The 26,720-nt window shown below is 61.4% G+C and overlaps 1 protein-coding gene and 2 non-coding genes across 11 annotated transcripts in view; all 3 read right to left on the bottom strand.

Annotated features, from left to right (window-relative positions):
* Positions 1-854: 854 nt before the first annotated feature.
* The window catches only part of LOC129529436 (collagen alpha-1(XVII) chain-like), a 42,182-nt gene continuing 16,316 nt past the window's right edge, over positions 855-26,720 (bottom strand). For 3 of the 9 annotated variants that reach the window (XR_010133108.1, XR_010133109.1, XR_010133107.1), the window contains exons 2-6: positions 16,910-16,994; positions 16,361-16,425; positions 11,656-11,713; positions 5,486-5,572; positions 855-5,168 (exon numbers count right to left, since the gene is read on the bottom strand). Coding sequence is in view for 1 of the 9 variants with exons in the window: in XM_055374349.2 (XP_055230324.1) it covers positions 22,411-22,982 (572 nt within the window). In the remaining 8 variants the exon portion in view is untranslated. Of the gene's footprint in view, positions 16,426-16,909; positions 16,995-18,559; positions 22,983-26,720 lie in introns of those variants that run through there. The other 6 variants (XR_010133114.1, XR_010133113.1, XR_010133110.1 and 3 more) reach the window with 5 other exon arrangements.
* Positions 1,004-1,112, bottom strand: MIRLET7B (microRNA let-7b). The gene has a single exon (NR_106290.1). It is a non-coding gene; the product is annotated as a microRNA let-7b (primary transcript).
* MIRLET7A (microRNA let-7a) lies at positions 1,941-2,049 on the bottom strand. The gene has a single exon (NR_106287.1). It is a non-coding gene; the product is annotated as a microRNA let-7a (primary transcript).

Here is a 26,720-nt window from a genome sequence, read left to right as displayed (position 1 = left end):
TTGCCCTTGCCCCACAGTGTGGCAGCAGCTCCGGGAAGGTAGGCAGGCCTGGGCTCTGAGGTGTTTGCCGTGCAGGACTGGCACAGATGGGTGTCAGGGTAGGGGTGCCAGTCTGCCCAGATGTGGCCATGCAGGGCTGGGGTTGCCTGCAGAACCAAGGCAGGCCAGGAGTGCACAGGGGGGAATCTGGGCCAAGATCGTGGCCTGGGTCAACAGGAGGGGCGAGGATGGGCACTTGGGTGGGGGAGGTGTGGGCCCAACTGTGTCAGCCCCTCCCCACCAGGGGCTCTTGGTGCTGGGCCAGGCATGGACAAGCCCACCCCACATGCCCAGGGCGGGATCACTGGGACCAGCCTACGGCAGCTGCTAGACGAGGGCCTGAGGCCTCCCAGGAGAATGGGTGCACGTTTGGGATGGCAGTCGGTCAGAGGAATTACGGGTGCCCTGGAAACTGTCCTGAGGGAGGACGGAAGGACAGGCACGTCCAGACTTTGGTCAAGGCACTTAAGGCACGGAGGTGGCCTCAGGAGCCAGGCCTTGACAGTGCTCTGAGCTGCCGACTTGGGGCCTTGGTGGCTGCCCCGTGGGGACTTCTCCACTGGGCCTGGGTCCTGGGATTCAGCCCGCCTGGCTCAAAGGCAGCACGAGAGGGCAGAGAACGGGCTGGGCCTGGGATCCTGAGCCCAGGGTACAGCACGGAGCCAACTGAGGACTCTGGAGGCACCAGGAGGCATGAGCAGACAAGTCTCATGACCTGGAACAGCTCGTGGCCGGGGGCCTCCACACTGTCCCGCAGCAGACGCGCCCCAGAGCCCAGTCCCTGGGCTTCCAGAATGAAAGGGGCCAGTTCCAAGTTCATGGTCAGAACAGCTTTATTGAATCTAGCTCCCAGATGCCCACCCAGCTTCGGCTCAGACCCCCTGCAGGTCACCGAGGTGGGGGGCAGCCCTCCCGTGGGGTCGTGTCACCGAGGTAGGGGGCGGCCCTCCCATGGGGTTGTGTCACTGGGCTCCTCAGGGAAGGCAGTAGGTTGTATAGTTATCTTCTGAGGGGCAACATCACTGCCCTGAAACCACACAACCTACTACCTCACCCCGCCAGGCCCGGCCTTGCACTGCGGGAGGGCCCGCCGCCCCCCGCCCAGCACCAGCCCCTGCCTGGCGGTCCTCAGTCACCAGAGCAGGAGGGCTGGGCAGGCGCAGGGCAGGAGGGACAGGGGAGATGTCACCCCAGGAAGGGGCAGCTGCTGCTGGCTGGTCTCGGGAAGCCCCCGGCTCTCTGGGCCTCAGTTTCCCCAGGTACAGAGGAGCCACTGTCTGCCTTCAGATTGTGCCATGTGCGACCCAGTGTATGCAGAGCTGTTCCTCTCACTTCCTGCTCAGGAAAGGTGCCTTGGCCTCCCTTCCTCCACAGGCAGAGTCCCTGCCACTGAGCTGGCCAGGCTGGGGCACATGCTGGGAACCTGGGGTGATGGGCAACACAAATACTCGCAGCCCTGTGACCTCCAAACGTCTCGGCCACCCCTGGCCCCATGGTGCCTTCTCCTGGTGCTCAGTGGAGGGTACGGCTCAGGGCCACCCATGAGCCTGGGCCTGATGGCAGGGGGAGTGTTGGGGAGTGTTGGGAGACAGAGGTCAGACAAACAGCTGCATGGATCGCCTCTCTCAGTGCGGCTGGGGCAGAGGGTGGGGTCGGCTCAGCTCTCCTGCCCACGATGCTCCACACCGCATCTCCTTCCATCCTCATTTGCCTCCATTTTACAGAGGAGGAAACTGAGGCCCAGAGAGATCAGGGGCCTGTCCAAGGTCACACAGCAAGTGGAACCTAGGCCTGTCAGACTTCTTAGTGTAGGCGGCCCCTGCCCCCAGCTGCTGCCAAAGCTGCCCCCAAACCTGCCCCTGCCCGCTCCCAGCCAGGGTTCCAGACGCTCTGTCCACCGCAGATATTACAGCCACTTCAGGAAAGACAGTAGATTGTATAGTTATCCCATAGCAGGGCAGAGCCCCAAACTATACAACCTACTACCTCACCCCAAAGGGCAGTCGGTCTTGGTGCCGATGGGACTCCATGGCTTCCAGAGGCACCTCCTGGGGCGGGGGAGGAAAGAGGGCTGAGGAGAACAGAGGCTTAAGGCTCGGCAGGCCACAGGCACCAAAGGCACAGGGATTCTGGCGGGCAGGCACGGTGGGTGCAGGGGGCTGGGACGCTGAAACCCTGGGAGTGGGGACATTGTGGCCAGCACCAGCAGGGACAGGAGCCTGCAGGAAACCACCAACCAGAGAGGGACGAGGAAGAGAGAAAGGAGGAGGGAGGGAAAGCCCTAGCGGCATTTTGCGACGCTGTCACAGGCAGCCAGCTCCCTCTCATCTGGACAGGAGTGGCCATAATGTCCCCAAGGAACTCTGCACTGGAGACCCTAGGAGGAGGGCTGTCATCTGTCGAAGGCCAGCAAGACACAGGCGTGCGAGTGCCCACCCTGCTCGGCCCCCTCCCTCCCCGCACAGCACCACCAGAAGCAGCACTCGTGGCCCCCAGGCTGGCTGAGTAGCAGCTTCACGGGCGTGCTGTCTCCTCCCACTGGGCAGGCAGGCATCCCTCCCCAGGGGCTCCGGTTCTGGCCCTGCTGTGCAGGCTGGCCTAAGCTGACCGTACTGCAGGAGGTGGCGGGAAGGTTCTTTCCTTCCTTGAGGCCTGAGCTGACCGTACTGCAGGAGGTGGCGGGAAGGTTCTTTCCTTCCTTGAGGGAAGTGGCCTCTAGGGGAGAGCAGCTGGGGGGCAGTCACAGACCCTCAGGTCCACCCAGGGTCCAGTGCCTGTCCCTGCGGGTGCTGGCACACTCAGTGACTTAGCTTGGGATTCACAGGGCTGGGACACAGTGTAGCATGAGGATGACACTGAGAGGGCCTCGGGGCTCCCCTAGCAGGGGAACGTGGCAAGAGACGGGCCTCCCTGAGCCCCGCCTATCCTGGGCCTGGTGCAGGGTCAGCCTCAACAAATGCTAATTGTGGCTACCACCTTCCTGGGGAAAAGCTGAGGGGGCAGGTACGACTGTCAACCCCTCTTAAACAGGTGAGGAGACCGAGGCCCAGAGAGGCAACGTGACCTGGATGTCACACAGCCAAGGGGGGCAGCAGAGTGAGTTCCAAATGTTCTGCTCCCTGCCAAGCTTTCTTTTTTTTTTTTTTTTTTTTTTTTTGAGACGGAGTCTCACTCTGTTCCCCAGGCTGGAGTGCAGTGGCGCGATCTCAGCTCACTGCAAGCTCCGCCTCCTGGGTTCACGCCATTCTCCTGCCTCAGCCTCCTGAGTAGCTGGGACTACAGGTGCCCGCCACTACGCCCGGCTGATTTTTTGTATTTTTAGTAGACAGGGGGTTTCACCGTGTTAGCCAGGATGGTCTTGATCTCCTGACCTCGTGATCCGCCCGCCTCAGCCTCCCAAAGTGCTGGGATTACAGGCGTGAGCCACTGCGCCCGGCCTGCTTCCTGCCAAGTTAAACGGCATGCTAGCTCTCAGCTCCCCATGCCCAAGTGGACTTGAAAGGTCTACCCCAGCCCTCCTTCCACAGCCCGTCCTGAGCAGGCTGCCTACTCCAGGCAGACCCCAGGCTGGGCTGGACCATTTAATCCTCTCAGCCCTGGTGAGGCTGAGATCACGGATCCCACTTCATAATGGGGAAACTGAGGCTCAGGGGGTGCTGAATCTCTAGTTCTAGGTGTCTTTGCTCTCAGAAGTTGGTCGGGGAGGGGGTCTGCTTGCTCTCTGGGCACTGTGTCCTACTCCCTCCCGAGGGGCACTGGAGCAAATCCCAGGTCCTTAGCCAGCAAGGAGACCACTGAGGCTCACACCTGGTGCCACCCACCCAGAACTGGAGACTGAGATGCTGACTCACCCAAGAGTGGGGACCAGGAGGGCCCCAATGCAGCCCGACCCTCCTCTGTCCCAGCATCATCTGGCCTGCGGTCGCAAAGACCCCATGTTCCCTCAAGGCCTCAGAACAAAAGCGGTATGAGAGGGTCTGGCGGTCCTGTTCCCCTGCTCCAATTCTGGGTCCCCTGGCTGGTGGGCAGGACCAAGATGTCCCTAAGGAGTGTCTGGGCAGAGCCAGCCAGGGTGGGGTGGGGGCTGAAGGGACAGTGGCTGAGGGTCTCCTTGGACCCTCCCAGCTGTGGTGAGTGGCCGGAGGGGGAAGATCAAGGCCATCCCAGCTCCTCTGAGCTCAGGCTGACTCAGGCTGTCGCTCACCTCATAATCAGCTCCCAGTCAGGTGGTCCACCCTGAGTGTCCCTGCGTCTGCCCCCATCTGCACCCCCGGGAGGTGCCTTGGGGGAGGCTGTGGGGTGGGTTGCACCCTAAGCACGCACTCTGGGCTCCTGACTTAGTCTCTGAGACCCCCACCCCCTCAGGCTGGACTGGCCACCTGGGCTGGCTGGGTCCCCTCACACCTACTGGGTTCTGACTCATGGTCCCAGCAGGCTAAGAAGAGGGTGGGGCAGGACAGCCCAGTGGGCGGAGCTGTGAGAATCCAGGCTGGCCTCTGGGCTATGCTCTGGGCAGGTCTCACGCCCTCGTGAGCCGTGGTCTCCCCACTGAGGCAAGGGGTCAGCTGCCAGGGCCCCCGTCATCAGCCATCGGAGCTGGAGTGCAGGTGGGGACCACCACACTGATTCCAATGGCCCCAGCCTGGCCCCCACAGGTCCCCCAGGCCAGGACTTCAGCCTCCTAGAGCCTGCAGTGCTCACCATAGGGGGCCCCAGCCCACAGGTCGGGCTCTATAAGGTGTGGCAGAGACAGAATGGGAGACAGGCCCCTAGTCCACCCTGGTGGTCGCCACAAGTGCCCTCCCCCTGGGCCCCCAGCCCCACCTGGGAGAAGCAGATGTGACTCAGTTTCCCTCATTCAGCCTTTCTCGTTCTGGGCTAGACTTACCCAGGTGGCATCTTGAGTCATCCCGGGCGATGGCAGGTGGCCTCGGGGCATAAGGGCTGCACTCCAGGATGCCCGGTGGCTAGGTGACAGGAGAGGCCAGCGCAGGAGCTTCTGTCCCCAGGGAGTGCTCGAGGCAGGCTGGGCCCTGCAGACAGGCGGTGCACACAACAGAGCCCAGGGCCAGAGAGTGAGTCTTCAGGGTGTGAAGGTGAGGCTGAGCGTGCCTCTTCACTCAGATGCCCTGCAATGAACCACGGCTCCTTCAGGCCCTGTCCAGCCTGAGGGGTGCACCAGCAGGGTCAAAGGTCACCATGTCCCAAGTGCACGGTGGGCAGATGAGGTGGGCCAACGGGGGGAGCTTGCTGGAAGAGTGGCGGGAAGACAAGAAGAGACATGGCTTCAGGGGAGGCCACAGCCTGGGCGAAGGTTTGGCTGTGAGACCATCAAGTCCCCATCTAAGGACCTCTGTGCCTGAGGGTGGGGCCTGGAGACGACCGGGAGTGGCCTGGCTCTGAGATAGCCCTCCCTCCCTATCAGACCTCCCACGGCTCCTCCTACCTCCAGAGCCAGGATGGCAGGAGGCCCAGCTCACTGTGAGGAAGGCCAGCCCCAGGCAGGGGCTCCAGGTCAGCGCCACTTCTTGACCTGTTGGGTTTTAAAAACAAAAGTGACAAGTGTCAGCTCTGGAAGAGACGTGGCCTCGCCCAGCCCTGAACCCCTTTGTGACCTTGGGCCTTGCCCAGCCGTCCCGCACCAGAACCGACACTCCAGCCTGGCCCGTCTCTCGCCTAGTGGCTCACCCACCCCTGTAAGGGCCTGGATGGAATGGCCTCCATGGCCAGCCCTGTGTTGGACAATGCCAGGTCAGAGGGGACCAAGACCCAAGCCTGTCCTTGAGTGGTCAGTGGTCATGTCCCCCTGCTGGGAAGCCTGTGCCCTGCCAGGCTGGTGCCTGGATGCTCTAGGGCTCAGAGGAGGGCGGGAGTATGCACAGAGGGGACAGCCTGGTGCTGCTTTCCCGGGCGCCTGGCCTGTCAGCAGGTGGCTGGACTATGGAGGGAGGGGTTAAGCCCCCATTGCACCGAGGAGGATGCTGAGGGTCCAGGGGGGCTGTGGCTTCCCCTGGGACCCAGGACAAGGAAGGCTTGGGGTCCTCCCACAAGTGGAAACTCCCGGGAGGGGCCCACAGGATCCAGTCTGGGGCTGCAGGGCTTCAGCAAGGGCTTGTCCAGTGAATCAAAATTTCACCTCACTCCAGCCCATTCTGGCAGGAGTGCCCTTGCAGGATGGGCACGGGGTGCAAAGGCCAGGGAGGTGCATCCAGGCAGGAAGGGATGTGGGTCCCCGGGGCTGAGCCCAAGACGCTGGATGGCAGCAGACATACCGTGGTTCCCTGCAGCCCTGTACCGTGTGACCTCGAGCAAGGGCAGCCCTGCTGGGGACCAGGAGAGTCACCCACCAGGCTATTGAGGGGCCTGTGGGGACACTGGGTGGGGGGTGCCCTTCCCTCCTCCTCCCTGAGCACCAGCCCCGCCCGCGCTCCCAGCCAGCTAGGCCGTCTACCACTGCTGACACCCTCTCTACTGTCTCTGCCCCTCCCCAGCGTGCCCGCAGCCCGGGCTCCCCCTCCAGCCTCCCAGAGCAGCAAGTGTCCCGGGCAGGCCTCTGCTCCCAGCATTGCCCTGGCCTGTCCCTCTGCCAGGCACAACCACCCTGCTTTTTCCTGCTCCTTTCCCCTGAGGGCCCTGTGTTCCCTGGTGAGTCCCAGCTCTGCCCCCAAGGCTCTAGGACTCACATCTGGACCACCCAGGCCTGCGGTGGTCAGGGAGCCTGAATGTGGCAGTGCCCGCTCCGGGGGACTCTGAGGAGGGTGTCTGGACACATTTCCTGCACACCCAACCCTGCTGTGCTCCACAGGACCAGGACACAGATGCTGTGACCTCAGCGGGCTCCACCCCCACCGCAGGAGGATATGCACGCAATCAGGAGAACTCCAGCCGACAACCAGGGCTTTCTTGGGTGTGGGGTGGGGAAAGACTGATGTTTCGGCTTCGTGACCCACTCATGGAGCCATTTCTGAGCTGGTGGGGAGAAGGCCAGTTGCACGTGTTGTGGGGTGTGTGCGGGGGTGATCTCCAGGCCCACCTGCCCGGCAGCCCTGGGGGTGAGCACAGGGCTCAGGCCTGGGGAGACAGCAGGAATCTCCCCTTTCTCAGGAGGCTTCCTGAGACAGACCAGAGAGACCCTTCTTTGCAGCCAGCCTGGATGAGGGCTGGGAGGGCCATGGGCGTGAACGGTGCTCCTTGAGCAGAGCTGACGGGGAGTGAGCAGTCGGCAGGCGCTCTGCCATCTGCCAGCTGCCACCTCCCGGGCGCTGCCCCAGCCCCATGGTGTCTGCCCGTGGGCAGGGTGCCCGGCAGGCCCAGGCGGGGGAGGGGCCAGGCCAGCCAGGACAGGTGTGCGGAGGCCTCGGTGGGCAGGTGGCCATTTCAGGGCCGGGCGGATGTCTGGAGCAAGTGAGGCAGACAGACGGTGTCACCCCGAAGTCACCTCGGGCTTGGCTCAGGGCCACTGGGAGCCGGACCCCCCCCCCAAGGAGCACACCCCCGCCACCCTGATTGGGTTTCTCCCCATAAAGCGGCCAGTGTCTCTGCTCAGCAAGCCGTGCCAACAATGGGTCTGGGAAAAAGACAGGGAGGGGTGGCGTCCGGGGGCTAGGACGGGAGGCGGGCCTCCTGCAAACACGGCCCAGAAAGCTAACGAGACACACACGGGGCAGCCTGCGGCTCTGGCTCGGCCACAGCAGGGCAGGGACCAGGGCGAGGCGTGGGAGGCATGTTAAAAGGACCAAAAACCCAGCCATCAGCAGAAATATCTTATTGCAAAATTAAAAAAGAAAATCAATGCAGAAAGGTCCATGATCTAAAAATATCAAACTTAAATCAAGATGGGACGGGTAAGCGTTACTGACCTCTCCTCTGGCCTCAGGCTGCAATACAGCTAGGCCGCCCACAGTCTCACGGTCCCCAACAGCATGCCATGGGGACGACGCGGCAAAGCCACAACCGGAACTGCACTCCTCAGATCCAGGCTCCTCCCCCGGCCCTGCACACTGCACGCAGGTGGGAAGGGGGTGCCCCCAGGATGGAGCGTGGCCCGGACCCCAGGGCTGCCTTCCTTCCAGGGCTGCCTTCCTTCCAGGGCTGTCTGGGGTCCCAAGGTCCCCTCACTGGCCCTCCTGTTAGCACCCTCCCTGTCTGGCTTCCCCAAAACTGACACCCACGTGCTCCGGGTCAGGGTCTCCACCGTCGGGGGTCTGTGCCCTGTCTAGCTTCCTGCTTTCCTGTTCTCTCATAGCCACTAAGTTCTCAGTGGGGGTGGGGGGCAGGCTCAGGGAATGTCCACTCCCTGGGGCAGGGGCCAGGCCTGCTGTGGCCACATGTCCTGCACCTAGAACAGGGCCAGAGGTCCAGGAGACACCAACGTTGTGGCCACAGGTGTGAGCGTGGAAGCTCACAAGAGTAATGCAGCACCCGAGACACCTGAGGGCTGGCACTGGCAGGGGAGGACCCTGCTCTGCAGACACACCTGTGTCCATGGGGCACAGGCCCGGGGGCTGCCAGGCCTGGTTCTGACCTGCTCTGTCTCCCTCAGTGATGGGCCTGGGATGGGGTAGGTTAACCCCTCTGGGCCTCAGCTGCCTCCTCCGTATGACGGGTCAGGACGCCAGCCCCCAGGGCTGTGGGGAGAATCCAGGGAAGCTGCTCTTTAATGCTCCCGGGTTACGCAAACAGGCTTGCTTGGAGTCCAAAGGGGAAAAGCAGGAATGCGGAGCCCGCTCTTCTCCTGTGGGGATCTCTGTCTGGTGTTTAATCATTAGGCATACTTTTAACCTCAAAGGCGTGTACTTATCTGAAAACATTCTTAATTCAAGCCACAGTCTGGGTCACAAGGTGGGGAGGGCAGGAAAAAATCGGGGGTGGCGGGGGGCGGTGACCAGATGCAACCACATCATTAAAAATACCCCAGCCTGAACCCCGCCCTGTGGTCACCCCCCCCAGCAGCAACTCCCCACCAGAGACCAGCCCTTCTGCGGCGGGGGGCTTTTCCTGCCAGGAAGCCTGGGGCTCCCGTGTGCCCCAGGAGGATGCGGGCCCGGCCTGGCATGTGGGGCGACTCTGGTCTGGGCGGGCAGGCGGGCAGCATTCCTCCTTCCCATGCCCGGCTGGGTTTTCCCAGGGTGAGGGCAGGGCCTGGGCAAACTTCGTTTCGTGGTGACGGAATGTTCTGTCCAGGAACCACAGGGAGAGGAGTCTGGGCGGGGTGTAGGGTGGCATCCAGAGACCTTCCCAGGCCTCAAGGTCTTGGCTGGGTGCCCGGCAGGTGTCTGGGGAAGGGTCTCCTCCAGCGAGGAACAGACCCACGGCCACGTGGAGAACACAGGCCACCGTGGGGTCCACCCAGCACCACCCCATGCTGCCCAGAGGACCTGCGTCGACCCCTAGAAAAAGCACACACTCATCAAACGCCATTCTCTGCTTCACGTGGTGATTTCTCCTGCCTTCTTCTAGGAGGCACACTGCCCTCCAGGGGATCTTGTTGCAAGGATAGCAGGAACCGATGTGTGGCCAACCCCACAGGGCTCCCACAGGGTCCACCTGCCCCCTCCCTGCCTGGCCAGGCCAGGGGCACAACTGTCCTCCACGGCCAACACCCAGCATCTCCCTGATGCTGATCTGCAGCCACCCTGGCCCCTGGGGTTTCCTGGAGACCGTCCCTTTGGAAATGTGCCACTTGGGATCCTCTGGGTGCTGGAAGGGCAAGTGCATGGGCCTGTGACGGGGCACGAAGCAAGCTCAGAGGCTCAGGAGAGGCTGAGGGGCTCTGGTGAGGAGGGAGATGCTGTCTGGAATGGCTGAGGTTGCAGGGATGGGGCCTGCAGGAGAGTGGGGGCTGTGGAGGGGCCCAGGAGGGAACAGGTCCTCCACTCCTGTGTGTCAGAGACTTTGGCTGGCCCCAACACAGAGAAATCCTGGCCAGAGTGTGGCCCTGCCCTCTTCCTGAGGATAGCGGTGCCCCTCTCTAAGCCAGAAGTTGGGCTGGCCACTGAGAGACCCACTCCCGGCCGGGCCAGGCCAGGAGCGCGATAGGTGCAGCGGTCAAGGCCTGAAGGCGTCACCCCTGCAGAGGTACCGGGAGCCCAGGTGGGCCCCACACCTGCCTGAGCTGCCCTCGGCCCAGGGCTCCCCCGCCAGCGAGGCTGTACTGGCCCGGCCCTGGCTCAAGGCTTCTCCGTCTGCTCAGCAGGGCTGCCTCAGGGTGGCGAGGGGCCGGCAGGGCTGGGTGAGGGGCCAGGACTCCCGGGCTGCCTTGCCAAGGGCTGGCTGGTGCCAAGCCTGGGGCAGCCACGGCCAAGGCCAGACTGGGCGGGGGCCGGCGCTGGGCTCTGTCCAGGCCGCCAAGGGCAGGCAGGCAGGCCATGGCCGCCCTCCCTCCCAGGCCTCTCCAAGGCCACAGCCACCTCAGCTACAAAATGGCGGCAGGCCGGGCGGCCATTTTGCAGAGTGCTTGGAAGACAAAGGCCGCCGCGGGTGGGAGTGGTGATGGGGCCGGGAGGAGGAGGAGCCACCGGAAAAGCAGCACAGTGCCCGCCCCGTGCATGGGCCCAGAGACAGGCAGGTGGGCCCTTCTTCTGCCTAGGCTCCCAGCAGCCGGGGCTTCTAGAGGCCTTGTCGTCCCGTCTAAGGGTCTTGCAGTGGCCCTGGGGGACTGGGGGCTGCCTGGGGCACTGATGCCCTCCCATGTTGCAGCCCAGGTGGCCTAGCCTGAGGCATGACCTCTGGGGGAGGTGGCAAGGGCCTACTGAGCCTGGGCTTCCGGATTCAAAACCTTCCTTTGCCCCCAGACCCAGGGAGGGCCGCCCCTCATTTGCCTGAGGTTGGAGTGGTCCCCAGACAGGCGGCTCGAGGGCCTGGCCTGAACTCCGGGGACCACTGTGCCATGAAGTGGCTGCCACGGGAACGCTGGGGAACCTGCTCCAGGTATCGGAGGCTGCTCCCTGCCCCACCTTCCACAGCACCCACCCCACAGCGGAGACGCCGGGGACCTGCTCCAGGGATGCGAGGCTGCTCCCCCCTCCACCTTCCACAGCACCCACCCCCCAGCGTGGAACTTTCGGGGCCCTGCCGACAAGGGTCGGGGGTGGGGCCCACTCGGCCCCTCCTGGAGCCCTGCCCCAGCCAAGCTCAGTACCAGCCACTTCCCAAACAAGCCCCGAGCCCCGTCCTGCTTATCTGTCTGGTGACCGTCTGTCCACTCCCCTCTTGTGTCCCCTTCTCCGGCCTCCTCTGGACAAAAAGCACGGGCCCCATTGCCCCCAACAAACACTCGCTGGATGCAGAGTAGAGCCTGGCAGGCAGCACCCCCAGATCCAACAGATGGGCGGCCCCAGGGTGCCACAGGGACGCCTTCCTGCCCCCACCCAGCAGTGGCCTCCATGTGTCTTCACCAGATCTTATTGGGAACCCAAAGGTCCAGCAGCGAGGCTGCTCTTGGGCTGGGGGTGCAGCCACATGGCACTCCCTCCCGACCTGCACAGAGCAGAAGCCTGTTATCGTCACCAACCCCACTGCACAGACTGGGAGGCCAAGGCCCAGGGCGGCCGAGCTGTGGCTGGCAGAGGGGTGTTCGTGGGGCCACCGGGTCAGGGGAAGATGGTACTCACATACCTGAGGACTCAGCCCAGGCCTCTGATGGGGACCGCCGATCCGGAGCCACGGGCAGGGCCTGCATCAAAAAACAAGAATGAAATTAGGGAAGCCTGCAGTGTTCACAGGGTGGGGGCTGCCTGGGTGACACAGGGCAGCATCAAGGGCAGGTGCCACTGTCCCCATCACCGTGTCACCAGTTGCCCTGACGACTCTCTGGGTGTGAACGGCACAGCCACCTCGCCTGTTCCCGGGGCCTCTCCCACGTGGCTGCTCCACGGTGGGGCTAGACCAGCTGCACACCGCAGGCTCCTGGGCACATGCTCCCAGCTGGGGACCTGGCCAGTGTGAATTCTTTGCCACTGTGACACACCAGGCACCCACCAAAGCCCCTCATACCTGGTGACTCACTCAGTCCTCGTGACAACCTGATCAAACGCAGGAATGGAGCGGCTGTTCCTTCCCCCACAGCCACAGCCAGCGCAGGAGCAACTGTGCTCCCCATGTTTCAGGGATGAGGGAACGGGGACCCAAAGAGGTTTACCTGCCGGCGCACGGGCACTAGGAGGTCCTTCTGTGTTGGGTGAGCCCAGGAAGCCCCCATCAGGAGGCCCGTTTTCCTTTTTCAGGGACAGCCAAGGGCCTCTGACTCCCCAGTTCTCGAGGCCAGCCCGGCTGGGTGGGTGAGGTGTTTTTGGAGAAGGGCACGTCGTACCCGGGACAGCTGGAGCAGCGACACGAGGCTGCGGGATGAACTGGGAGCCTGCTCCTTCCCAGAGCTGGACATGGCAGTGCTTTCAGCTCGCTACTGTGTGGGGAGCAAGGCCCCCAGCCTGGGCCATGCCTGAGGCCAGGTGCCCAACCAACCAGGCCAGGGAGGCCAGAGCTGAGGAGGCAGCAGCCTTGGGCACTGCCAGGAACACTGGGGCTGGGGGCCTGGCCCACCCCGGCACCATCCCGGCAAGGGTCTGAGTGGCAGGGCCTGAACCCACTGCACAGCCAGACTTCGGAAGGCTCGGCCCAGACCCCAGACCTTCCCCGCCCCTGAGGGATCTGGTGGCCCCACGCCTTGGCGAGACAACGTTCATGGAACCCAGAGGTGTTTCTGCTGCGGGGCAGCTTGGGGCCAGGGCCCTGCTCTGCTGTATGCCAGCCTGGTGGCCAGGGCAAGCCCCGTGGGCTCTGGGAGCCTCAGGGGAGGGGCACTCAGCAGGGCCATCAGGAAGAGGGACGACTCCACGTGACTGGCTCAGGGCTTGGCCCACAGGAACTCCTAACAAATCTGAACCGAATCAAGAAGGTGTTTCACCCAGGTGGTGTTGCAGGTGGCTGTCCTTGCACCCTGTCCCATCCCTCGTCACGGTGAGGGCTCAACTTCATGCTCACTAAAGTATCTCCCAGCAAGAGAGTGCTGCTCAAAGCCAACAGGGAGGTGCCACGTGAGGGCCATCACTCTGCATTTTGTCCATAAAGACAGCCCCGACTTACCAGGATCCAACTTAAGATTTCTCAACCCAAAGGGATATGAATTCAGTAGAAACCAACCACACTTCAGTACAGTGTTGAATAAATAACAGGAGATCTTCAACACTTTATCATGAATAGGCTTTGTGTTAGATGATTTTGCCCAACTAGAGGCTAACATAAGTGTTCTGAGCACGTTTCAGGGAGGCTGGGCTGAGATATGATGTTTGGTAGTTAGGTGTGTTAAATGCTTTTTTGACTTACAATATTTTCAATTTACAGTGGGTTTCTCAGGACAAACCCCACTGCAAGTCAGGAAGCATCTGCATTTTCAGCGGGACTGAAAGATCAAATGCAGGTCCATTGTAAGGGCTTGCTTGCTTCTGTCTGGGTATAAAAAGGCATCGGGCTGGGCGCAGTGGCTCACACCTATAATCTCAGCACTTTAGGCCAAGGCGGGCAGACCAGCTGAGGTCAGGAGCTCAAGACCAGCCTGGCCAACATGGTGCAACTCCGTCTCTACTAGAAATACAAAAATTAGCCTGGTGTGAGGCAGGCACCTGTAATCTCAGCTACTCTGGAGGCTGAGGCAGGAGAATCACTAGAACCCGGGAGGCAGAGGTTGCAGTGAGCCGAGATCGCACCACTGCACTCCAGCCTGGGAGACAGAGTGAGACTCCCGTCTCCAAAAAAATAGAAAATAAAAACATTAAAAAAAATTTAAAAAGGCGTCTGGGTATTTGACATGAGAACAAACCTCTGTCCCCTCGACCTGCATGTGGAGGCCACCTGGGGCTGCTGCTCATGCCCTTCAACCTCTCGGGAGAAGAAAAAGTGCCACTCCACCATCTGCAGAGGCTGCTGAGGTCACACTATAGTCCCCCAGGGCCCATTCTCAGGCTGTGGATGCAAGGTCCACTAGGCAGTCTTGGAGCTGGCCGATGTGGCTTCTCAGCATGGTTCTGCCATGGGGTGCCAAGCCATCACCCGTCTCACGTCTGGGTTTCCCATGCACCCACATCTGCACCCACTCCTGAAGGACAGGGCGGCCTCTCCATCAGCCGGAACCCAGGGTACCAAGAACAGGAACGAGTCCCTTCAGAAAACCAGCCAGCGCCGGGTATCAAGGGGGCCACGCGGCCGCCGGCTCTGGTTGGGGCTGTGGCTCCTGTTACCTGCCAGCGAGTGTGGGTGAGGCACGGGGCTAATGCCATGGTGTGGCCAGCAGGATGCCACCTCCTGAGCGTGAGACCTGAGCAGCCCATGAGAGGTGGGCAAGGCCAAGGGACCTGCCCGGCTGAGGCTTCCCCATCCTGGGCCAAGGCCTCCAAGGGGAGCAGTTTTGAGTCAGCTAAAAAACAAACGCTGCTGAAGGAGGCCTGGTCCCCATGGACCTTCAATGGCTCCCCCAGTCCAAGCCAGCACCCCAGAGGCCCTCCACAGCCCCGGCAGCCCCCAAGGCTGCAGGCCAGAGTAGGGCCAGGCTCCTGATCCCCAGTCTCCGTCTCTGCAAGAACAGTGTGGGACGGTGGCCCTGCCTTGCTGGTGGTCCTAACGGAGGGTGTGTGACCCCTGTGGTGATTACGCCAGCATCTGGCATCTGATGAGCACTGAGTAAGCACCTTCTGTGTGCGACCAGCCTCATCTTCCACGGATCATGCATATTGGGGTGCTGGTCCCAGCCCTGGACTGTCCACTCCCCTGCAGGCCTCTTCTCCTCCACTCCAGGCCCTTTCCCACATATCCTGAGCCTCAGCAGCTGCACACAGTGCCCCCTGCCCATGATCCAGGGGACACACCCTCGCAGCCTCCCTGGACATGTCAGTCCAGGCTTGGGAGTCAGAGACTCAGGGAGGGGCACATTCCGTGCTCAGTCCTGTGTGAGGGACACGCCTGTGGGGTATGTTTCATTTGGACCCTAGAGACCAACACTGCCGCCTGTGGGATGTCAGAGGGGTTACATTAGATGGTGGCCAGCTGTGTATACAGGGAGGGCTGAGTACAGGTGGGATGAGGTCCCATGGGCAGGCCTGGGCTTATGGTGGGTGCCAGGAAAACCCCAGTTCCGTTGACCAGATCACCTTGGCCAAGACCCACTAGGTCCCCGTCAGATGCCTGGGGTCAGCTGCTCCCCCAGGCTGGTATCCCTGTGACAACCCCACAGTTCCAAGGGCTGCCCTGCCCTGTCCTGCCTTGTGTCTCCTCTTCCCCAGTCCCTGCCCCTCTCCTGTCCCCACGCTGTTCTCCTTCCTGTTACCCTTCATCCCCTTTCTCTTCTGTCCTGCCCCTCCTCCCTGATTCCCCCAGGGGCCTCCCCCCACTCCCCACCTGTGTCCCTCTCCACTCTCCGCTCGGCTGGTGGCTCAGCCCTGCGTGCAGACACAAAGGCCCCGGGGCAGCGTCTGCAGAGTCTGGCGGGCAAGGCCGACCTGTAAACACGCCGGGCCCCAGATGGCAGAGGGGTCCGGGCCAGACACCGGCTGCTCTGCTCACATGCAGCAGCCTGGGGTCCTCTCCGCACAGCCTCGGGAGGTGGGCCCGCCCCGGCCATGGCAACGGTGGGGAGGGGAGAATGCCAGTTCTGCCCAACCCACATGGCCGCACCGATGCCCCAGGAGGCAAGAATCATCGGCGACAGTCTGCACTCGGGGGCTGGCTCGCCAGGGCGAGGGGCCTCAGGCTGGCCGCAGCCTCTGAGCAGTTCCCAGCATGACAGGCCCGCCCCCGGCCACGGCCACAAGACAGCCATGACAGACAGCAGCAGGCAGGGGACATCTTACCTGCTGAGCCCCCAGCAGGTACTGCAAATTGCCCTGTAGTCACTGGTCCCCCAGGCTGCCCTTGGCCTCCCCTCCCAGGGCCTTTGAGACAGCTGGATCCTTGCAAACAGGAGTGTCACCCAACTCAGGCAGAAGGGAGCCCAAAAAACCGGGCCAGACCTGGACCAAACCCGGCTGCTTGGAGCCCTGGTCCCTCAGTTGCAGAAAGAAAGAGGCTGGTGGCTGCAGAAAGAGGCTGGTAGGTGCAAGGAGCAGGAGGCCGGGCTAGATCCAGCTGAGCCCGTGCCAATGTGCAGCAAGCCCTGCGTGGCTCCTTGGCCCCCAGAGCTCTGGGGCTGGTGCATATACACGTGTGTGCTGTGTGTGTTTGTGTGTGTGTGTGTGTGTGTGTCCAGTTTCAGGCACGCCCAGCGGAGGGTGGAGCCAGAAGGGAGGGATGTGGGGAGCCCCAATTTTCATCAACATTCACAAACTGTACTGACCTGAGGGTGGACACAGTCCCTTGAGCTTCAGGCATCACCTGGGGAGGTGGCCAAGAGTGGAAGACCTGGAAGGAAAGAGAAACGCTGAGGAAGTCTTATGGTGGAACCCCCGGGTGTGTGGGGTGCTCTTCCCTCATCTGTTCCCTGTTGGCTTTCGCCCTGCCTGCCCTGAGACTGCCATGAGGCCTGGGCCCAGCTCAGGGGCTGCCCGAAGCCTTGGGCGCCCCCAGGCCACCTGGACGGTGAGGAGGCTGGGTGCGGGGGCGTCCCTGTCCCACTGGGCAGGGCGGCGGGTAGTGGTCACACAGTAGGCCAGGGACCCTTTGCTCTACTCCCTCACTCCTGGGCCTGGAGTGGGGTCTCTTCTACCTGTCAGGGTCAGGCTGAGCCCTTCGAGGACTCTGGGCAGGGCAGACCTGGCTGCAAGGTGGGGCCTGGGGCTGGGTTGGTGCTAGGGTTTCCCCTTCTCTGCCAAACCACCCATCTCCAGGCTGCTTGTGACTGGAGTGAGTCCTTCCCTGCCCAGGCGGAAAGTAAAGACGCAGCTACCTGGGCCGTGAGGTCCCGGAAGGTCTTCCCTAGCCCACGATGGGCTCCTGATGTCTCGGGTGGTGCTCTGGGACGGGGCCACGTTCTGCAAGACACAAGGAGACCAGGAAGTCAGCTCAGGAGGTCTGGTGGCTGAAGACTGGGGAGGGAGTGAAGGTGGCCTCTCCCTCCACCCCTCAGGGACCCCTCACAACTTCCTGCAGGTGGGCCCAACCCAGCGAGGCCTGAGGTTAAGAACTTTCCTGGGAGACAAAGGGCTGTGAGGACGGCCTCTGCCTTTGCCTCCGCTCCTGCCTGACACACACGCCCAAAAGCAAACCCCACCCGCTGGCTCCTGCACGCCAGCTGTGGACGTGGATGTCCTCTAGTGTCCACAGAGGAAGGGCCAGTGGGGCTTGGGGTGCTGGCTCACAGCAGAGCGCCGTCTCTCCACCTCAGTGCTCAAAGAAGTCCCTGCCACCCTCGCTCAGCCCTGCCTTGGCACCCACTGTTCCCGAGGGCTGGAGTGTTCTCCCACCATCAAAGGCCCCATTCCTACCCATTATTTAGGCCACCTCCTCCAGGGAGCCCTCCTGAGTCAGGGATCTCCCTAGCTCTAGCAGTAAACTGGGGGTCTCTTGAAATCAGCTCACAGATACTTGCAATGCCCATCTCTCCCCAGGCCTGGTAGCTCCATGGCACGGATCATGTCTTATGTGGCTTTGTCCCTGGGCCCAGCACACACTGCCTGGCACCCAGGATGCTGGGAAGTGCCCCACTCATCCCCCATCACTCCTGGAATGACATCCAATATCTGGGACTTACAAGGTACAAATGGGACTTTGGTTTTTCCGAAGAGGTGACTCAAGTGGTCACTGTGAGCCACAGAGAGAGACACCCCAAGACTGACTGCAGGAGAACATCAAGGCCCAGGAGCCGGCATTCGCCCAGGGTGACCCAGAGGCCCGCTCCTTCCCCTCCCCATCCTGCCTCAAGTCAGGCTGGCAGGCGGGCACTGCTCGCTATTGGTGAGGATTCGAGGGCAAACCCAGGCCAAGTCTGATGCCACAGCTGGGGTTCTGCTGGGCCTTAGGCCAGACTCAGGTGGGATGCTGAGCCCCGAGTGGGGGTAGGAGGAAGGTAGGGTCCAGGTCCTGAAGTGGGAGGGCGCTGCACAGCCCTGCACAGCTGCATACCTCGGGCACTGAGGCCCCCGGAGACTGTTTTCTCTCCCACACCCCCTGGAACCCTCCCCAGGCCCACGCTTCCCAGCTCCTATGGACCGCAGGTTGCAAGAATGCTTAGCCGGCTGGGTGGCCTAGTGTGGCCATCCCAAAACCCTGTCGCCTGAGGACCGGGGCCACTCTCCTCTTTGATAGCTGACAGTGTGAGTGGTGCTGGGTCAGGGACGGGGGTAGGGCCAGGAGTCACCCCGGTCACTGCTAACTAGCTAGGGGGGCTCCTTCTCAGCAACACTCCTGGCCTCGAGTTGGTTTCATGAGGCTTCCGAGGCTGGGGGACCTGCTGGTGGCATCCCACAGATGTGCTTGGCCACACACTGGGCAAAGCCTACAGCCAGCACCCCCACCCCGACCCTCTTCCCATCCCACAGAGGCTGTGCCATAATCAGCCCATCTTTGAAAATGGGAACAGGTCCATGGTGACAATCTCCACGCCCACTGAGGGCTAGGAGGGGTCTGGGGTCCCACAGAAGCTGCAGGTGATAGATAGCAAGGGGAGGTCGGCGCAGGCCCGCTGCTCCTGCCTCTTGGACAGAGCCTGCAGGAAGCGCTGTGCTGCATGCTGTCCTGACCCTTAGGAGGCTGCGCTGAGGCCACAGAGCCCGTCATCGGGGTGGCTGGGGCGCCCTCTCCACCTCTCCCACCAGCAGCCTGGGCCAAAATAAAAGCCCCCACCCTGGGGCCCAGCGTGTCCTGATAGCCACTCTAATAACCCTGGGTCCCCCTGCCTGCCACCCACGGAGATGCCCCCCTGCAGGCTGGTTAGGAAATCCCATGTGGCCCACCCTCACCTGCCACACTGGGCTGGGACCACCCCAATGCCCTCACCTGCCGCCCTGGGCTGGGACTACCCCGATGCCCTCACCTGCCGCCCTGGGCTGGCTGGGACCATCCCAATGCCCTCACCTGCAGCAGACAAGACAGGAGTTCTGGGGCCCCCCAGGAAAAGTACCGCAGACTGGAGCTCCCCAGACAGCATGTGGACTGGCATGGCATGCCCCCGCTCAGGTTCACAGGGCTGCCACCAGGGCAGGCCCAGCCACGGAGGCCCACTTTTTTGTAGCTAGCCCAATTTAATGTATCTCGAACCCAGGTTAGCATCAGAAGTCTGACTTCCAGGTTACAGGAGCCAGGGGAGGGGAGGGGAGACGGGACAAGCCTGTTCCCCCAGTGGCAAGTGGAGAGAGACTGAGCAGCCCTTAGTGGGGCCCGAACCCCCCTGCACCAGGGCAGCTGCCGAGGGCCCAGCCCCACAGGCCACCTCCCGTCTGCCCTGGATGTGCCAGAGATGTGGGATTTCTGCCCTCACAGGTGAGTGGGCACCAGCTTTGGGGCAGGTGTGGCCCTGGGAGCTTCAGCTCCCCGGCTTGGAGACACAGGAGCCCCATCAAGCAGCACCAGCTCCCGCAGCCTGCCCGCCACCACTCACCCAGTGACCTCCCCTCCTCTCTGCCTGGTTTTGGTGACTGGGTTCTTGAGTTGGACAAATGCTGCATTACCTGCCTACGGAGACTTTAAAAAATCGGAAAATGCTCTGCTCCCTGGGGCTTGCCTGAGCCTCCCAAGGCTGTCCCCGCTCTGAGCCCACACCCCGAGGTGTGCTTCCTTGCAGGACCCCTGTGTGGCCCCCAGGACAGGGCCAGCTTAGGCCATTTTCACAGATCGTGGCCCATTGAGGCTGGTGCTAAACCCATTAGGGTGAACACGGGGCTGGGAACAATGCCCCAGAGGCCGATCCCCAGCCCCATCCTAGCCCCTTTCCTGCCCCTGCCCACAAGCACCCCTAGGTCCATCCACAGGGTCTGTTCCCATCTCAGCTCTGCCCCTGGTCATGCTGCACAAGCTCCTTTGCCTCTCTGGGACCCAGTCTCTCTGTCTGTAAGATGGGGACAATGACACCCAACTTCTTGGATTTGCACATAGGTCAGAGACGATGTTCCTTGCCTGGGCATGGTGGGACTCAGTGGACAGCAGCACCCATTGCTAATCCCCCAGGGGGCTTCGAGTACATGGGAGAAGTCACTCCAAGTTCCAGTGCCTGGAGAAATTCCTCCCCCACCTCTTTTCATACAACTGACCGCCAGCTCTAGCCTGGGCCTGTGGCAGGAGGGGCCTGGGAGGAGGCTGCAGGGGCTGGCTGGGAGATGTGGCAATAAATGTGGACAGCAGGACCTGAGCAGACACTTTTGGGGGCAGCCCAGGAGGCTCTGAGTGCCCTGCAGGAACCCCGACGTTGGCCAAGCTGCAGGGCCTAGGCCCGGGGACCAGGACTAGCCAGGGATTCAGTCTCGTCTTATCTTCAGCACTGAACTGGTCCCTCTCCAAGGTCACATGTAGGAGAAACATCCTCCATGCACAGGTCAGTTATACCAAGGGCCCCTCAATTTACGTGTGAAGATGCTGTGGAAAGGATTGAAATCCAGCCCTCAGTAATGCTGTCGGATGTCCAAGGCCTCAAAAGAACCCCAAGCAGGCCGAGTAAAGTGGTTCATGCCTGTAATTCCAGCACTTTGGGAGGCCAAGGTGGGCGGATCACCTGAGGTCGGGAGTTCCGAGACCAGCGTGGCCAACACAGTGAAACCCCATCTCTACTAAAAATATAAAAATTAGCCAGGCGTGGTGGCACATGTCTGTAATCCCAACTACTCAGGACGCCGAGGCAGGAGAATTGCTTGAACCTGGGAGGTGGCAGTATCAGTGAGCCAAGATCACGCCACCACATTCCAGCCTGGGCGACAGGGTGAGACTCTGTCTCCAAAAAAAAAGAAACCCAAGCAGTTGGGAGAGGTCAAAAACACACGGCAAAGCTGCAGGCGGTCACGTCCCCGAGTTTCCCTGAGTTTGCACAAACCAGGGCCGTATCCCCATCTCAGCCACTTCTCTTGGGCCAAAATGGCTCCAGTAGGGACACCTGACGGCTACCACGGCAGTTGGTGTGTTCAGAGCACAGGGGGAGTTCAAATCTCCAAGGACACGGCATCTAGTGGGGGAGCTGTCACCCCTGGGAGAAGCACAGGCTCTTGAGCCACACACAGGTTGCACAGAATCTTCTAGGCTCTTCAGTCTTCAAGAAGCTGGCCTCTCCTCTCCGAGCCCCAGCTTCATATCCTAAAGGCAACTATTTACACCTACTCCGTGATCTGACGCCACAGTGAAGAGAAAATGAACAGACGTGAAATTCCCAGCGGCTTGCCTGGCACACAGTAGGTGCTCACACGAGGCAGCTGGCAACGACTGCTAACCACCAAGTTGGTTCTGGAAAAGCAAGCCACGGCCAGACACGTGGCCATTCACACACCCACCGGGAGCTTCTGTTCCATTAGGGTTTGTCACAAACACTGCTGGTATCTGTAACGGCAAAACAACGGGCCACCGGTTCTAGATGAGAGAACTGAGTCCTGCTCTCTTTATAGTATTGTTTCCAGACATCACACTCCCAGCATTCTAACCATGTGCCCGAGGCTATACAAGGATGGATTCCGCCCCCAAAGCAGCAGCAAAGTTGCTCTCATCAGCCACGCCAGATGTGGGGGAAGCTGGCCTTGTAGCACCCCTGTGCACCCCAATCTCCAGAACACCCCTTCCTTGCCCTTCAATCAGCTCTGCTCCTTTTAAATGGAGGAAATAAAATGTGTCTGGCAGATGGGTGCGGCCGCCCCATGACCTCCTGAGCATTTTGCAAATGTCTCTCTTTTGGGGGAGAACATGTTGAGATAATTTAGCCAGGCTAGGGTCACTCTGGCCAGATGATAAGTTTTGTAACTTAAACATTTTCTGCCCATTGCACAAGGAATGGGTGCTCATTCAACAAAGTTCTGGAAAATTGAGAGAAAGAGAACGTGGCAGCAAATACTGACAACCCTGTGCCAGGCCTGGCTCGCAGGGGCTCCCGTGTGCGTGTGGACGTGGGCCGCCTCCACCTGCCCACAGAGGCTTCTCCCATTGTGAACGGCCACACGAGAGTCCGGCAGGTCATGTTATCACAACTCCTCAATTCAAACGCTCAACCCCAGGAGCATGGCTGGTGCGTCAAGCTTTCCACATTTAAAGAGGCACTGCATGAACATCTCTGCAAAAAATCTCTCCTCTGTCCTCCAGGTGGGATCCCAGGTTGAAGCCCAGGAATGTTTTCATGCCTGAGGCAGCCAATTCCACACCTGAACCCTTAGAACCCTCTAGAGATCCACCACATGTCAGAAGTGGGGGTCAGAGAGACTGTGGGAAGCTGAGGCTCAGAGCCGGGGAGGGGCTGGCCCAAGATCACACGGCCCTGCTCACTAGTCAGCCGTGAGCTTCCCAAGACGCACTTGAAAGGCCTTCCCCGAGCTGCCTCGGGCCCTCTGGACAAAGATGCCAGGCCCCAGGAGGGTGTGTGGCATCTACACACTTGTTCATTGCACCCGAGAAGGTGGAATGTGGAAAGACGAGGCCATGGTAGCTGCGACGGTTCCTTCCGGAGGGACCAGATGGGCCAAGGACCCAGCTGCCAAGAGGCGGCCGGAGAGAGGGCCCAGCAGCGTGAGGGCTTCCTGGAGGAAAAGGGCCCAGCAGCATATGAGGGCTTCCTGGAGGAAGAGGGCCCAGCAGCATATGAGGGCTTCTTGGAGGAAGAGGGCCCAGTAGCGTGTGAGGGCTTCCTGGAAGAAGAGGGCCCAACAGCGTGTGAGGGCTTCCTGGAAGAAGAGGGCCCAACAGCGTGTGAGGGCTTCCTGGAGGAAGAGGGCCCAGCAGCGTGTGAGGGCTTCCTGGAGGAAGATTGCCCAGCAGCATGTGAGGGCTTCCTGGAGGAAGAGGGCCCAGCAGCATGTGAGGGCTTCCTGGAGGAAGAGGGCCCAGCAGCGTGTGAGGGCTTCCTGGAGGAAGAGGATGTTCATGAGCTACGATGCAGAGGAGGGGCTGTGCAGGAAATTTGTAAACTGAACCTAAATTCTCTGACCTAAATTAACAGAATGCGCCACCACCCACCGGTGACACCCGACGGGTCAATGGGTCCCTGCCCTCCATACCCAGCAGTCTGAGAAGAAAAGGCTCCATGACCCTTCTGGGCCACCTCTGTTTGTTAATATTCCCCAGTGAAACCCCCAAGCAGTAGCCTTGGCTTCCCTGTAGCCTGGTGCACACAGCCGTCCTTACCCCACAGCGGGCAGGATGGTCCCCCACCACGGGCTGCACCAGCCTGCCTGCTGAATGCAAAGATGCCGTTTTTGATGACGTGTGGCTTCACAACCTCTCGGATGAGTCCTGAAGGGGAACTTACTTAGCGGAGGTGGAAAAATAAACTTGCCGGGGCAATGCCACAGCTTGGTGGCTTCTGACATGGCACTGAGCACAGGCAGGCAGGTCATGGCTTTCTCTTCTGATTCATTCACTCATAAAATATTTCCCACAGGAACACTTCCCTGTCCCCAGACAGGCTACTACCAGGTCCCAGGCCCCACAGCAGGGCAATGGGTGAGTGGAGAGCAAGGAGGGCTTCCAGAAGGAGGTGACACTAGGCCACAGTCTACAGAGGTCGAAGATGGGGCCATGGAGGGGGTCAGGGCTGGCTGTTGAGGGTCTCAAGAGTCCCCTGAAGGGGAGACTGGAATTCAGCCAAGAGAAGGACACGCACCCTGAAAGGCAGGAGGCAGGGCAGGATGGGCAGAGGCCTGCTTCGCGACCACAGCCACCGCCATTCCACCCGCATCCCTTGTTCTAAGGAGGGACAAGGGCCTCCCCAGCCCTTCCCACCAGAGGCCACTGAACCTGGCCGTGGTAGAGAGAAAGGCCTGGGGTTTGGGCCGGTGGCCCGGCTGGCTCAGACTCCACCGTTTAGAGGGCCACGTGAGGCTTGACCTTCCAGACCTGGGCTTGCTGGCCTGTAAGACACGGCCAGTGATCCATCAGGGTTCTGTGAGGTGGCCCCGATGACAGATGTCAGTGCCCAGCACATGGAGGAGCTGTGTCCCGTGCTGCGCCACCTGCCCAGGGACTGCCGAGGGCCTAGACCCAGGAGATAAGGCGGAGCTCGGGTGCTGGGCCCACCTGGTGGCCTCTGTCTTCCCCATGGCGGCTCTCCAGGGTGCAGGGCACTGGGAGGGAGGGGGCAGGGAGCCGCCAGGAGCCGCCTGCCCGGCCGTAAATCACCAGCCATGCTTAATAATCATGTGGGCACTTAAGCTCCTCTGTCTTCTCTTCCCCTTTCCCTGGGGAAATTTCCTTCATTTCCTACCTTATCCCAGTCTCCCCGAATATCTAAATCAAGCCCCGGCCAGGACTGCGGCGGCCGCTCTGTGCCGATGCCCTCGGCCTACTTTCATCGGGGGGGGGGTGGGGGGCGCAAAGGCAGGGGGTGCAAAGGCCGTGGCCACCCAGATGCGGCCACTCGAACCAAGGTTTCATTCCTTCCCACGACAGAAAACTGAAAATGCCACCAAGCCCGCCCTTTGAGCCACAGTGACAATGTCCCCTATCACTGGGACCAGTCAGCAAAGCCAGGTGGCCTCGGGCAGGAGGCAGGGGCGGAAGCTGAGTGGGGAATTGACTCGGCCTCTTGACTGAGATGGAGGAAGAGGAAACGTCAACTCTCAGGCTACCTGGGCCACCAGGGCAGGGTGGCTGTCACCCAAGAGCCTGCCAGCAGCCCCTCCAGGTGGGCCTGACCACAGTCAGCCTGGCCCTGCTCTCCCATCATGGAGCTGGGCTCTCTGGGACGTGTGGTCTGCCTTGATCATGACAAGGATGCGGGGTGGGCGCAGTTTCGGTGCCGTCTCCTGCCATTTATCCAGCTTTGATCCCGCCTCTCATCTCGTCTAACTCTCACCCTGACCAGGAGGTCAGGGTTACTAGCCGCATTTTACAGATGAGGATACCGAGGCTGGGGGAGGCTAAGCAAGCTGCCCACCCCACTGGGCCGTTCACTCCCTGCTGCCAAGAAGGTCTGCCACCTCCCGAGCTCTGTTCATCTGTGAGCTGGAAACATGTTCCCAGGCCATCACCAGCACCCACAGGGCCCAGGGGAAGCCAACACGCAACACCACCCCAGGCAGCAGGAGCTGGGAGGTCCCACGGGGAGAGCCACGCTGGCCACTGGCAGGCCAGGCAAAAGGCCCCAGTACCATCACCACCTCCCCGCTGGAGCCTCCCAGCTCCCAAGAGCTGGAGGAGGAAGGCACCACCAGGACGTAGTCTGGGCTGGGGCCACCTTGCTGCCGACCCTAACAGCCCGGCACCCCCAGGTCCAGCCCGGCGAGCTCTTCTTGTAACTCAGCCACGTGGTGGTGGAGGCACCTTCCCAGGCCTCCCTAGGCTCCCGGGGGATGAGTCCGCCAGGTTTTTAAAAGCTGGATCTCATTTTCTGCCCACATTTCTGACCTCCGGAAACCTCTTGGGGAGGTTTCCAGAGCCCTCCAGATTCCGGCGCAGGCACACTTCCTGCCTCCGCTCACTGTGTTCACAGCCAGGTTACTGGGTGCCAAGCAGATGCCAAGGCGGACCAGCGGGTATCGCAGCCCAGGCTTCTGGCTACGCCTTCCATGCTGCATGTCCGTGGGCTCTGGCTGGCTCTTGGCCCCTCAAACAATCATCTCTGGTCAAATTCCATGATTCTTTCCCTAAAAAAAAAACCCTCTTTGAAAGCAAACAAAAATCCTAGTTCTGAGAACCCGGCAGCAACAGCGTACTGTGGCTTCATTTTCTCTTTGTCTTTCTTTCTCGGCATTGCAAGGAACTCAAGAAATAGATGGAGCTTCTCATTTTACAGATGGGTAAACTGAGACCCAGAGAGAGGAAGGGGCTTATTCAAGTGCCCACCAGTGATTCTACGGCCCAGCCAGGATGGGAGCCCAGTGCCCTGACTCAGATCCAGGGCTGAGTCCACGACACCAGGACTCAGCAGCAGCTGGCCTTCGATAAGAAAGGACAGGGGAGCAGCCACGGTGCTGGGCATCAGGCACCGCCGGTGGGTGCTGGCCAGGGCGGGCGGGGCCCAGACCGCTGGGTTCCCTGGCACGGAACGGCTGGTGCTCCGTAAATGTGGGAAGAAACCCCCAGGGGAAGCCTTGAACTGCAGGGGCAGAGCTCAGGGAAAGCAGGCCGGCTCTAATGGAAACCAGTCAGCGGGCCAAATGCAGGAGGAGCCCCCCCCACTGTGGTTTCCATGGGGACGGAGCCCGGGAGGCGGAGCTCTGGCATGGCTGCTGCAGCAGATGTGGCCTGTACAGGGCCGGCATGGGGCGGTGCCTGGCAGTGGGGCCCTGGGACGTGGCAGGTCCGAGGGCTGGACGCAGGGGCCCTGCAGCTGCAGCCCTGGAGGTCAGCTGTGGGAAGGAGCGGGGGCTGCGGGGCTGCCACCTCTGGAAGGCTTCCTGGCATCCTAGGATGCTCCGGCTAACTTCTCAGCCCCGCCTGGTACTGGCCTCTGTCTGGTCTCCGTCTGGTGCCCGTGTTTGCTGAGGACATGCAGCCTGCCTCTCAGTGAGGCCGCCATGCCTGTGGGCCAGGCGCAGGCAGTGCAGGGCTTAGACCTTGGGTCTAGGGCTCCAGCTCCTCTGGCCAAGGCCCCGGTGCTCCACCAGGTCTGCTGGATCCCGTCACTCGACGGCATTCTCAGG

Source organism: Gorilla gorilla, chromosome 23 (genome assembly GCF_029281585.2).
Source record: "Gorilla gorilla gorilla isolate KB3781 chromosome 23, NHGRI_mGorGor1-v2.1_pri, whole genome shotgun sequence".
NCBI classification, from domain to species: Eukaryota; Metazoa; Chordata; class Mammalia; order Primates; family Hominidae; genus Gorilla; species Gorilla gorilla.
This window is presented reverse-complemented; position numbering and strand designations above follow the sequence as displayed.